Source organism: Solenopsis invicta, chromosome 10 (genome assembly GCF_016802725.1).
Source record: "Solenopsis invicta isolate M01_SB chromosome 10, UNIL_Sinv_3.0, whole genome shotgun sequence".
In the NCBI taxonomy this organism is placed as follows: Eukaryota; Metazoa; Arthropoda; class Insecta; order Hymenoptera; family Formicidae; genus Solenopsis; species Solenopsis invicta.
The window spans coordinates 14,459,423-14,472,776 of NC_052673.1; the positions used below are offsets into that span (position 1 = coordinate 14,459,423).

The 13,354-nt window shown below is 32.9% G+C and overlaps 2 protein-coding genes across 18 annotated transcripts in view; one reads left to right on the top strand and one right to left on the bottom strand.

The window, feature by feature from the left end:
• Positions 1-314: 314 nt before the first annotated feature.
• On the top strand, positions 315-8,449 carry LOC105197079 (26S proteasome non-ATPase regulatory subunit 2-like). The gene is made up of 14 exons (XM_026137125.2): positions 315-1,639; positions 2,376-2,552; positions 3,219-3,405; positions 3,824-4,120; positions 4,273-4,355; positions 4,517-4,752; positions 5,232-5,370; positions 5,491-5,611; positions 5,764-5,966; positions 6,117-6,207; positions 6,504-6,791; positions 7,010-7,204; positions 7,328-7,522; positions 7,593-8,449. The coding sequence occupies exons 1-14, from the start codon at positions 1,299-1,301 to the stop codon at positions 7,608-7,610; spliced, it is 2,571 nt and encodes an 856-aa protein (XP_025992910.1). The 5' UTR covers positions 315-1,298; the 3' UTR covers positions 7,611-8,449.
• Positions 7,845-13,354, bottom strand: part of LOC105197055 (actin-binding LIM protein 2) — a 30,462-nt gene continuing 24,952 nt past the window's right edge. For 6 of the 17 annotated variants that reach the window (XM_011163261.3, XM_026137127.2, XM_011163260.3 and 3 more), the window contains 3 exons: positions 12,737-12,819; positions 10,839-11,042; positions 7,847-10,642 (listed from right to left, as the gene is read on the bottom strand). In XM_011163261.3, the coding sequence (XP_011161563.1) occupies positions 10,529-10,642; positions 10,839-11,042; positions 12,737-12,819 (401 nt within the window). In that variant the 3' untranslated portion in view covers positions 7,847-10,528. Of the gene's footprint in view, positions 10,643-10,838; positions 11,043-11,333; positions 12,420-12,736; positions 12,820-13,354 lie in introns of those variants that run through there. The other 11 variants (XM_026137130.2, XM_011163267.3, XM_011163264.3 and 8 more) reach the window with 5 other exon arrangements.

The window sequence follows — 13,354 nt, forward strand, 5'->3', positions numbered from 1 at the left end:
TTTATAGCTACTGCATATATATATATATATATATATATATATATATATTTTAATACGTAAAGACATATTTTTATATCTAATTATTGTTTACAATTATAAATAAATTAAATTTTAAAATAATGTATATTCTTGTAATTTTATGACAAGATGAAAAATTTCTTTTCTTTTTATTTTTCCAAATTAATCTCACGCTGACAATTATTTTTTGACGTTAATATATCCTCTTAATATATGTATATAAAATAATATATAAAAGAATAAGGAATAGAAATTAATTTAATTACAATAAGCATTTGTTTAAAAAATATTTTTTTCAAAATTGATGTTAAGAATAAAAGAGGAAACATTTTACTTCTGTTAAAAAAATTTTTTTTACTGAAATATACGATTCAGTATAAAAATAAAAAAATAAAAAGTTGGTAGTATATCAGTAAAATAAAACGGCTGAATAAAGATCAGATTTCAATAAAAGATATTTATAACTCAATTTCTAAAAGTATATGAACAGAGATCCAAGATAAACATTGTCTGAATTTTTTATTTGTGTCACGACTATAAATACGACGAATATGTCACGAATAAAGATGATTTTCGATTCGTTTATTGAATCACGTTTCAAAATTAGGTTTAGTTAAATAAACTTCAACAGAAACGAAATTATAAATATGAGCATTAAATAAATAATCGTTGCCACATATGTTATCGGGTTTCGGTATAACGAAACAAAAGCCACGCGCTGCGTATGACGGGTAGGTAAAATTTATTTCAACAACGTATTAATTAAAGCTTTTTGAATCGTTCAATTCAACGTTATCAAATCGTATGGGCAAAATATACAGTTGATGTAACGAGGATATCTTTTGAAAACGATGAATAAACGCAATCAAGATAAGGAAAGCGATATGGTAAATATGTAACATTGGTTAAAAAAATTGCAAGCTATATTAAAACGTCAATTTAAAAAAAAAACATGAATTGATTTAAATGTCAATCTATATAAAAATATTATGCACCAACATCATTTTATTTTTCGATATGTAGAATGAAGAGGATAAGAGGTTACAAGAAGAATTGCTACAAGCGGTCGACGTATTAAAAGTAAATAAATTTTGACAATTCTCTGCTACATATTGTACTTAGAAAAAAAAAGGAGTAAAACGAGCCATTGAGAAACGGGTTTTAAATTTATTTTTTATTTTTTAATGATCAAAAGAACCTGTTATCTTCCTCAGAAAGGAATTGGATTTCCTAGTCTAAGCTACATGTAATTTTGTCGTCAGGGTAAAGATGAGACAGCTATGTTGCTGTCGTTGAACCATCTAAGAATGCTGATACGTACGTCTACAACTTCGATGACTTCCGTTCCGAAACCTCTCAAATACTTAAGGAATTTTTATCCGAGCTTGCGGAGCGCGTATGGAGGGCTCAAGCGGGAAGAGGCAAAGATACGTTTTGCAGAAATCTTGAGTGTACTCGCGCTCGCTGGAGCTACTCCAGGATCCAAGGACTGTCTGGATTTTTGCATCAAAGGAGCTGTGGATAATCCCGGGGAATGGGGCCATGAATACGTGAGGCAACTCGAGATAGAGATCGTCGACGAATGGGCGAACGCGCCGATCAAGGAGGAGCGTGAGATCAAGTGAAGTATATTATTTAATAAAATAACATGGCAATCATAAATATAAATATATTATAATATCATTTGGGAATTTACATAACACTTTGATCTATATGTTCCTAATACTTTTAGTCGTGTACATACAGAGGCCGAACAAAATAATGTAAATATCTAAAAAATATTTGTTTTTTATTAATGAGAAAATAATTCGCTATAGATTCCATTCTTGTTCGAATAGTTAAAATACCTTACAGTACTTAAATAGTTACTAATTTAATATTGTATTCTTGCAGCACGACATCTTTCAACTGCTTATATAAGTGAAGTTGGAGGAGGAAATTTATTTCTCTTTCTACTTTCCAAAATTGCTTTCTGTTCTCCAAGACTTCAACATTTTTCCTGGTCAGTGTAATCGTCTGATTTAAATATCATCGATTGTGAGCAGTTTTGAAGAACAGAGAAACATTTTCTCCTCCAATATCTTTTAAGCATCTTCCAGTATCTTTTAAAAGATATTCTGTTAAAAGCATGGTAATATTGCACTAGTAATTCAATTGTATAACGTTATTTCAACAAGGGTAAAATATTTATTAAAAACAAATAGTGAATTAATTTCTTATTAATTTAACAAATAACATATTTCCAAGATGTTTACATCATTTTGTTTATCCCTTGTATTTATACCGACGTCGAAAGACAGAGAACAATAGAGAACGGTAAAATGGACTTTGAATAACGGAGTAATTTTTTGTAACAGAAAGCGCCTTACACCGTTGATCAAAAGCATTCTTGCATTCGACACGAGACACAATGCGGAAATACAAGCGTGCGATTTATGTTTGGAAATTGACGAACTGAATTTCCTCGCGGAATACCTGGAGCCCTCGAACTTTGCACGAGTGTGCCATTATTTAATAAGTTGTGCGGCCTACAGGTAATGCAACTGAACAATATTGCTGTGATTAAAAGTGCATTCATCCTATTTTTTAAAGCAACAGCAAACCTTAAAAATAAATTGTCCTACAATGTCAGGCATAATTTTGAAACATATATTCATTTATAAGCAAAATCTAATCTTTGAAGCTTTGCGATTAAATATGTATAATACAAATATATATATTTTTAATAAAACACATGAAAAGAATTCGTTGCATCAGGGATTTACAAGGTATGGATCGTGAAAAATTTTTTAGCGGCAGATAAAAATCAAAATAAAATTACCATTATAAAATTTTCATAAATGAAAATGATTTGCATCGATGTCGACGTCAAAGCTGTCATCGATAGAAATAAAGGCCTTTTTTTATGTCTCCATATCTCACTATGTATTTGAAAAAATAGATTTAAAAACATTATACTCAATAAAAAATGAAAAACAAGAGAAGTAAAAAAATAGTATAAGTAAGTAATCAGTTTACTCCCCCCGTTTTTTCATATCTCCTAAAGCTTGATTGATTACGGATATTAGCCGTTTTAAAAAATGGGTCGCGAGCCATATAAGTTTGGAAATCCCTGTTACGCTATTTAATAAACGGCTTAATCCGCTTCGCGCGTTCGCATGGCTGATTTAATCCTGTTAAATCCTATACGTGTTCTTCAGTGAGGATATTGAGAGAAGACAAATATTAGAATTTGCTACGGAGCAATATCTAAAGTTTAACGAGCACACAAGGGCGATTTTGGTAGCACTGCAACTTGCAAATTCAGAACTTGTTTTCAAGTGCTTCGCTGCTTGCCCGGACTCTTTGACGAGAAATCAACTGGCCTTTATTCTCGCCCGTCTGCAAGTAACTCCTTGCATAATATTTGCATAACATTTTCATAACAAAGCGACAAGCAAAACAGCTCATATAAGTCGATGTTAAAACAATTCAGAAATGTCATACACCTCACGGATATTCGTACAAGAATTTGTAAATAAACAATAATAAATAATTAAACTTCAATTTGTGAAAGATAAATAATCTAAATTGAATTGTAAACTATAGTCACACAATCTAAAAGTATATTTCAGTTTCTCCCTCTTAATCTAATAATAGTTGCATGATTTGCAACTGCCTTTTACAATTAATTTAATACAAATAGATTCAAGTAAAAAAGAAATAATTCATGCCATAGAGTTAATTTTTTGATTTCGAAAATTAGAAGAAATTCGCGCAACTTCACAAAACAAATTCACAATAAAATGTCCTATATTCTAAACAGGATCAACCTCTGAGAATGGAGTATAATGGAGACGACGCCAAGGATATCGAGGCAATCCTCAGCAATGGCCATGTGAATACCCACTTTCAAATTCTTGCTAGAGAACTTGATATACTTGAGCCAAAGCTTCCAGAAGATATTTACAAAAGCTGGCTCGTGAGCGGATTCAGGCAAATGGAGCATGATTCAGCTAGGGCGAATTTAGCGGCGAGCTTCGTTTCTGGTTTCGTACATGCAGGTTTCGGTCAAGATAAACTAATGGCAAACACATCCGACTGTTGGGTGTATAAAAACAAGGTTTAATTCTTCCTGCAATAATTTGCAAACAATTGTATAGTTAACTTTATATTTTCTGTAGTGGGATTTATAAATAATTATTTATCACGTTATTGGACAAAAATCGAGATATGTATCTAAATATTAAATATATTAAGTTTATTCTTTTTCAGGAACACGGAATGTTATCGGCTACAGCTTCTCTGGGCCTGATACATATGTGGGACGTCGATGGTGGATTAATTCCAATCGACAAGTTAGTAAATAAATTCCAAGTAGGAAAATATTATGTAACATAAATTAATCTTGCTTTTTTACTTTGGAAAAAAAATAATAAATTATTGATAGGTATGAAGAACACCTGTCATTAATTTAGCTTTCTAATTTGGTTGATTGATAGTTCTGTTCACCACTTAGATACCTTTACACGAACGAAGACTATGTGAAATCTGGCGCCTTGCTAGCGATCGGACTGGTGAATTGCGGAGTTCGTAATGAATGCGATCCGGCTTTAGCGCTTCTCAGCGAGTATGTCAAGTCGAACAGCCAGATCCTTCGCATTGGAGCCATCATGGGATTAGGTCTGGCTTATGCTGGTTCTAGGAGAAAGGACGTCACCGAACTTCTCTCTAGAGCTTTAGCTGATGAGCAGAGTAAGGATTGCTACAGATGTAATATTATAATCGATATATATAATCCTAATTATTTTATTTCAATTAATTTGCTTTACAAAAAAAAGTAAAATTAATTCTTCTACAATAATGAAAAAAATTAGAAACTAATAGCGAATTTGATTCAATGCACTAATACACCGGTGCATAATAAATGGGTTAAATGTCAAAACCCATAATATACTTTATAATACTGTATAGTAAAATGTGTATATAAAAATTCGAGAAATTTGCATGTCATTTTTACACTTATATTAAATACATCAGCTTTAATGTGCACTAGCGCACACCAATATAGTCCAATCAAATTCGCTATAAAAAAAAAGAAGAGATAATCTTAAACAGTTTCAAGTATTTAATTTTTTTTCTTATATTATACCATTATTTTATATTTGTGTTTAAATTAAAATTCTTTGTTTAAAAAAAAGTCAATAGTCAAAGTAATGTAACATTTTTTTCAGATAATATTCAAGTGTTATCGCTGATTGCCATCTCCCTAGGCCTTGTGAATGTAGGCTCGGGAGACTCTGACGTATCTTCAGCTATCCTGTTGAAATTATTGGGACTATCTATGAAGGATCTCGTAATCACGCATTCTAGGTACCGTATAATTATCTTATCATGTTTATAATGTAGAAAATAATTATTATAGATATATACAACATTATAAAGTATATCCATAAATGCATGCGATATATATGAATCAATTTTTTTATACAGATTTTTGGCATTAGCCCTGGGAATGATTTTTATGGGAACCCGGGATGCCATAGAAACGTTATCTGCGGCGCTCGAAGCTTTGCCGGAACCATACAACTTTGCTTCGCAAACTATGTTACAAGTAAAATTGCTATGATTCCTTCGCTAAAATAATCTCATAAAATTGTTTTCACAATCTAAATGCACAAGCAACTGTTACAGATTCGTGTAACTTCCTGAAAAAATGTCTCATAAAATTTTATCATTCGAATCTGATAAAAGCGATTCTCTTAGATTTGCGCGTACGCGGGTACCGGTGACGTATTGATAGTACAAGAATTATTAAGGATTTGCTCGGAAGCAATCGAGGAAATAACAAGTACAAAAACAACACCTCAGAATACCCCGGTATCAAGCTGCTGTGATCAAAGACCACAGAACACAGCCAAATTGGAAAGGAATAAAAAGAATGATAACCAAACTGAAGAGTCTGCTAAGTAAGTGTTTCACTCTGGTAAAAGTGAAGATATAAGATATAAGTAAATCATACATTAAAAAATAATTTTGTTATTGGATGTATTATTTCCGCACATTTAGTACTGTACAATAAATTTATCGAAAGGCTAATCAATGACATATTATTTAAGAGATATTGGAACCGCGCAAGCTATAGCATCTCTCGGAGTAGGTGTAGTTGGGCTTGGAGAGGGAAAGGAAAACTCGAGAATCTTTGGGCAGGTGAGAAAATAAGTCCACGCGCATCCTCAATGAATCATAATAAATATTTATAAGAGCTTATTTAGCGCTGGAAGGAGAGAGAAACATTTAAATCTCAATTCACCTTAATTGACATTTATGGGTTCTTATAGTTCATTCATGAATGCAATTTAACGAACTCTCTGTATCTTTCTTTTCATGACATAAAACTATAAAGAGCGGAGAGTCAGTAAAAAGTTAACTTTAATATCCGTTATGAGAATGGCATTTATGATCCCCTGGATCCTCGCTACGATTACGATGTTTAACGAATGTAGGTCGGAAGATACGGTCCAACGCCAGCGCGACGTGCTATGCCCCTCGCGTTGGCCTTATCCTCTCTGTCGAACGCCGATTCAGCGATCTTGGACGTATTGAACAAGTACAGCCATGATCACGATGCCGATGTTGCTCTGAATGCGATTTTCGCCCTCGGCCTGGTAGGCGCCGGAACCAACAATGCACGACTGGCAACAATGTTGAGACAACTGGCGGCTTATTACGCGAAAAATCCGTCTCACCTGTTCCTCGTGCGCATCTCTCAAGGTTTAGTGCACCTGGGCAAGGTAAACACCCCGATAAAATCAGGCCGATTTAAAGGCGCTTACACAGAAAAAATTAGTATCGAATTAAAATTAATATATTCTATGCACTCTTTGTCTCATATATAAGCAAGAATATAAAATCTTTTCTTTAAAGAATTTAATAATCTTAAACAGACATATTTCATAAAAACTTTCTTTGGACATCAATCTTTTGATTACGTGTTCATTTTCTTTTTCAGGGCACTTTATCTTTATCGCCTTTGCGGTATGCTTCAAAAGTTTTAGACTACACCGCCCTGGCTGGTCTAATGGTTGTCCTTGTTGCGTGTTTAGATTGCAGAAATCTTATATTATCTCAGTCTCACTATTTAATATACTGCTTAGCGATTGCGATGGAGCCAAGATGGTTGGTCACCGTGGATGAAAATCTTAAAGTACGCAAAAGGATTATCCAAAATTTAGATATAAGATCTTATAATCCATTAGAAATCTTAACAATCAATTGTGCGTAAAATATATTAAGGGTTTAGAAACAATGTTTTCCCAATTCTTTGCAGAACTTGCCAGTCTCGGTGAGAATTGGTCAAGGTGTAGACATTGTAGGGAAAGCAGGTAATCCGAAATCCATTGTCGGTGGTCACGTTCAAACCACACCAGTGTTACTGTGTGCAGGAGAAAAGGCGGAATTAGTGTCGGACCAATATGAGCCGCTCTCCAGTGTGCTGGAGGGTTTCGTGATCCTTCGTGAAAAAGTAATTTCACGTTAGTCTTGCACCCTGCAGTGCTTCTATCCTCTGTGATTTAACGTGTGAATTTTTACAGCAGGCTGCAACGAATTAGGAAGCTTCCAGTTTGATATCCTGCAGTGATTCCTTTCAACATCAATCCTTCAATTTAGATGGATTGCCTTTGTCAGAAAACGACATCAGTGAACACGCATGAGTAAACAAAAAGTAAAAGATTTTTGTCTACGTAAAACAGATCAGAGAACAGAAGTCTTGTGCACATAGTCTTCATTGTGGGATATAAGCTGCTTGCGATGATTAACGCAATAATGGCAGTAACGTCATTAGCTATTTCGTATGTTTTGCATTTATTTAACTTTAGGGACTAGCGGAAGCAATGTGCTTTATACAACAGAAACATACATTGATTTGCATTGCACAGTGGGAACAATAACGTTGCGCCATGATCAAGAGTGCCGGTCGTATACAAAATCAATAGAACCCAACGTGAGATTTATTTATAAGGACAAAACAAAAGGAAATTACATGAATGCGTTTTACGCAAGTAAGATATCCGTAAGAAAAAAAGAAAGGGAAAGAAATGTTATAGCGGTGTTAACCTTAAACGACACACCGAAATAACAAAATAATCGGTTAGGTTAGCGATCATGGAACACGTCGGACTTTTTCCTTGACGAAGCTGTTACCCAGAGCAACACAAAGGTTCCAAAGACGCTTGAAAGATCGCTTCAAAAGTATCTAGGACGTGTTGTCTCGGTAGGAATTGTAAGTCTTAAGCGTTCTACCATAACGTAAAGATAGTCGTAAGTTGTTATAAGACACAGTTGTATATTCATTTCTACCAATACAGATTAGCTGGAAAGTAGCGCATGGTACAAATTCGTCAAACCAAAAAAAATTCGTTAAATTATTGACACTGTGAATAAAAAAAAAGTCAAAGCAGATTTATGTAATCTCAGTTCAACTTCCTCTTTATTATTTTTCTATTTCTAAAAATAAGAAAAAGAGATCCAAAATTTTAAAGTTTACTTTGAAAGAAGTGGACATACAATTGCGCCTTTCAATACTTTACAATAATTTACAACTACATTTACACTATTGTAGAATGGTTTTTATACATAATGTATAGTACGCTTTGTAAGACTAACGATTCCTCTCTTCCTCGCATAAAATGTCCCACGACATTTGTTAGGCACATGACTGAAGGAAAAGGAAGAAGAGACGAAATGTGTGGATAATAAAACGTAGCTGATTTGATAAAACGTCGCACTTGCGTCGGTAGTAAAGTTCGGTTCGACTTCGTTCGAACGAAGCGTGTCAATCTTATTGCACGCATGCATATTCGAATACGTAGTAAACTCATCTAGATATAATAATCATACGGCGTAACAGTCGGAACTTCGATACGTCATGTGTTTCTCACTTATATGTGAAAATTCAACTTTATTCGCATTCGCATAAATCGACTCTATTCAATGGACGCGTGTGCGCCCAGTATCAGTTTAACTGCTTGATCTATTACCTCAAAATTTTTTAATTATGTGCAGGACCCAATTTAAGGGTGGAGGACGATCGCTGCGATAGTTAAAATGAAAGTTTTCGCTTGGTTAGTAATATAATTACTAATAAATTTATCACGCTATTCTGAAACATAAAACAACTTTTGAAATACAATAAAATACGCAATAAGTAGTTTATTCATTTCGCACAAAATGCTATTTCACTCTTAAGTCATTAGAAATATTATAAATGTTAGAAAATTTTCATTTGAAAACTAAGTTAAATAAGTGTTTTCTTTTAGAAAATTCTAAGAATCGCTACTTCTATAGATGAATGTAAGTCGATAGATTTAAAGATTTAAAAAAATTTTTCAAAATTTGCTTTGTGTCACTTCCAAAACATTGCAAAACTTGGATCATAAATTGCATGTGAACCCATATATGATTAAAATGTGATACAACATACTTTCCTTGTTATTGCTAGATCCACCACGACTATAAATTTGGTCCTGATTTTCTTATTCATACTCTAATGTAGAGTGATCTTAAATGATTATAGAAGTCTATCGCAATCCGCACCGCAGAGCGTTTCTTCAGTTCAATACGTCAAGGATAATTGAAAGGATAAAGATAAATTGATATCTTCTTACACAAGAACATCGTATTTGTGCGTAAGCTACTTTATAAAATAATCCTTGTCGCAGAAAGTAAGTTAAAAAGTGATAAATCACACGCAAATCGTCCGATTAATCAGTGTAATCGCACCATTCAGCAAGCTGGGCTCACCTACTCTTAACTTTTCATGTTGCACATAGTAAAATATAATATTAATAATAGTAGTTAAAAATTAATAATAATGATAAATTCTACATAATAGCGTTTTTTACCTTGCGTCATAATCTTCCACAAAGTTAATATGTATGTATGCAATTTAGCAAATACGCGGTTATGTACTTTGAAACTTCCTAGCTGCTCCTTCACGTTACTCTCCCTTCTTCGACCTATCGATTAACTTCTTATTTACAATAGCAAATTGTATTAAGAGTTTTAATCGCAATCTCTTCTATTTGATTATTTTCTCTCTATACGTTAATATCAGCCGTCATTGCGTATTTTGTCAACGTGTATGAGTGAAACCGAGTCACCACTAGAGCTCCGAATAATTGGAACTCGAAAAACGACTACGTCGCTAAACAGATCGGATCATAGATAAAGCTGCCTGTGGATTCGTTGCTGCGAGAAAAAAATTGACGACAAATGGCAGTGCTTCCGCATCATTACATTGTGTGTTTGTGTGCATATGCGTCTGCGTTGCGTGTGCCCCTGTAGTCTAAGAGGACTTTTATTTTTGCGCGAGCACACGTCACCCCGGCAGATAATTCGCAATAGTTGTCGAACACATTTTTTTTCCCGCGATACATCTACCCACGCAGTAGGAATGTACGGTCCGTACCGCAGTAACGCAATCGCGACACGACGCGATGTGTAGTAAGCAAAATGTGTGTGGCATGAATTAAAAGAGACGGGCACGTCTTTTGATTTCATTGCGACGCCATTGTGGCAGTCTGTAGAATTCCGCTCGGGAGCATTGTAGAACAGCTTCGAATTCCGCGTCGGAGAGATGTCGCTAAAAAAAAGAAAAAGATTCGAATTTTCACATTATTGTAATTATGATAATTATGACTGTATTAATTAAGTTCAATAAATAACACAATAAAGAAAGACAACAGAAAATATTACTTCCAATAATTAAAAATCATTATATAACAGCACTCTGTATAATTTTGTAACTGTAAATGAAGCGATTATTGTTTCGCAGTCACCTCGAGATTGCAACGATCCACGTCAGCTGGCAGCCTGTAGTTGGTGATGACGAGTAAATGATAGGGATATAACTTGGGCGGTTCGGTTGGTGCGGCCCCCATGTCTGGCAACGATCTCCTTACGTGATGACCCCCGTGACTCCCAACAACCGAACCTAGGCCACCCGTATACGTGGTGGATGATGGAAGGATTCCACCATCATTCTGCACCACAATTGCACAAAATCATAAGTCACATTAGCAATCAAACAGGTGCGAATAGTACAATAATGACATGGACGATGCGAGAAACATGTAAGGGGTTGCATTTGCATTCTCCAAATCCTCAGAAAAACAAACCAAATTTGAATGAGGGAAGAATGATCAGATAAGATTTTTATAAAGTAACCTGATTTTATATTAAACAAACTTGTAAAATGCAACAAGAATTTTTCATATCTTAATTTCTATTGTCATGCATCCCCTAAAAATATTCCGTGTCCACGCATCAAATGATAAATACATTCTTTACACACTACAAAACTGTTATACTCTCGCGCTGCATATCAATAAAATAATATAATTAAAATAAATATCTCTTAAATACATGTACGAATTCGTATGACTCAATAGATTGTTTCAATAACAATTAATCAATTTCCAAACGCATATCAATTAAAATTTAAAACATTTTCGTTCCTTAAATATTTGGAGTACAATAATTTAATCAAAATAAATTGAAAGCGATCATCCTACGTGCGTACACTTCAATATCTTTTCCAAATTTACGCAACATGTACAATTTTTTTACTTCTATAAACGATGCTATACAGCCAGATTTTTTTCAAGTGCAAATAAACTTTCAAGTGCAAATAATGTATATCATACATGCATTTCTTGTAATAATAAAATAATTTTTAAATATATTTCTATTTAAAATATACATATACAAACATTTTAACACGTGAAATATTAAAATATCGAACAAATGAATTATTGACAACAACATGTATAATATCAAATAATCCATTTTCATAAAAAGGGACATTATTTAGTATTAATAATAACAATACATTAATTGTTGATATGAGATGAACTTCTTATATTATTTTCATTATTATTTTCAAAATGATTAAAACACTTATTCAAAGTTATGTGAACAAAATCTTCAATTATCTGCATTTTTTAAAACTAAAATTTCTCGCAAAATAAATTATATCAAAACACAAAGAAGATAAAATAACACAGTTTTATCATAAAGCTAAATAATGTAAATCGTATAAAAGTAATTTGATTATTAACTTAACTTAATTAAAAAATGGAGGAACTCTTACGATGAATCAAATGCAACATAGAGCAAATTAAAAGTACAGATGATAAAAAATGCAGAACTCAAAATAATAGCAAAATGTACAGCATGCATGCATAATCATATATAGCATTATATACACAATATCTTACATAATAAGAATGAGTAGCAAATCAAGTATAATCATGTGAATACGTATAAATAATATGCATATACACAACGTAAATTTTTCAAACATACGAACTGTACTGTCTTGTTTCTCTAGACGTATGTGTGCATTTAATGCAACACATCTGCAATTATAGAGACGTGCTAGAATGTTAAATAAAATTACATTTGCGTAAACTCCATTTATTAGAATAATCAAATTGGGCACTACATACAAAACAAAATTCGATGAATGTTTTTCTTAAAATTCAAGAAATTATCTTTGAACAAATCGAAATAAATAATTATTTAATAATTTATGAAGTTAACAATGTTTTAAAACATTTCATTATGACTCATATTAAAATAATTTTGATTAATATAGAAAGATATATTGAAGTGCATGACTAAAATTGTTCCGATAAATGGAGTTCTATCATGAGATGCAAAACAAGCTACAAACCATGCTAATTCGCCGAGAGTAGTATGGGGCTGTGGTACATACCAATGCCCGTCGATCCACATCCGTGATGCTGCCTGTTGATACTAAAATTGGGGAAAAATGTGAAAGAAAACCATATCAAACCATGTTGCACAAACCATTTCCTATGCTAACTACAATCTGTTTTTCGTACCAATCGTATTTCCCTCTCATTATTCGCCTATTAAAATTTATGCATGAAAAAAATGCGCAGAGCAACGCATACGCTTAACTTAATTTTATTACAAGTAGACGAAGTAATGGTGAAAACACGATTGTTTTATAATTCAGTAACTTTACTGCAAAGTTTCCAAATTTATATTTTGTTTAAAATCTGTAAATGTTGACTAAAAATTTTAATAATCTCATTATATACATAATTTCTTTGCACTTGAGAAGTTTGGACATAATGAAATTCTAATTCTAATTTTTAGCTGAATGCAAAACATACTAATGCCGACATCTCTATTTCTGACACTCTCTTTGATATTTCCTGGATCAATGTAATAATTTATCTTATCACTTTCTGATTAATTATCTAAGAAAAAATTGTTGTTTAGGCACACTATAGATGATTATTAATAGTTCATAATCAAACAA

Coding starts and splice junctions, on each gene's coding strand:
- LOC105197079 (XM_026137125.2), top strand. CDS start 1,299: ATGTTGCTGTCGTTGAACCATCTAAGAATGCTGATACGTACGTCTACA. Junction 1,640..2,375: donor AAGGAGGAGCGTGAGATCAA/GTGAAGTATATT, acceptor TTTTTGTAACAG/AAAGCGCCTTACACCGTTGA. Junction 4,121..4,272: donor GTTGGGTGTATAAAAACAAG/GTTTAATTCTTC, acceptor ATTCTTTTTCAG/GAACACGGAATGTTATCGGC.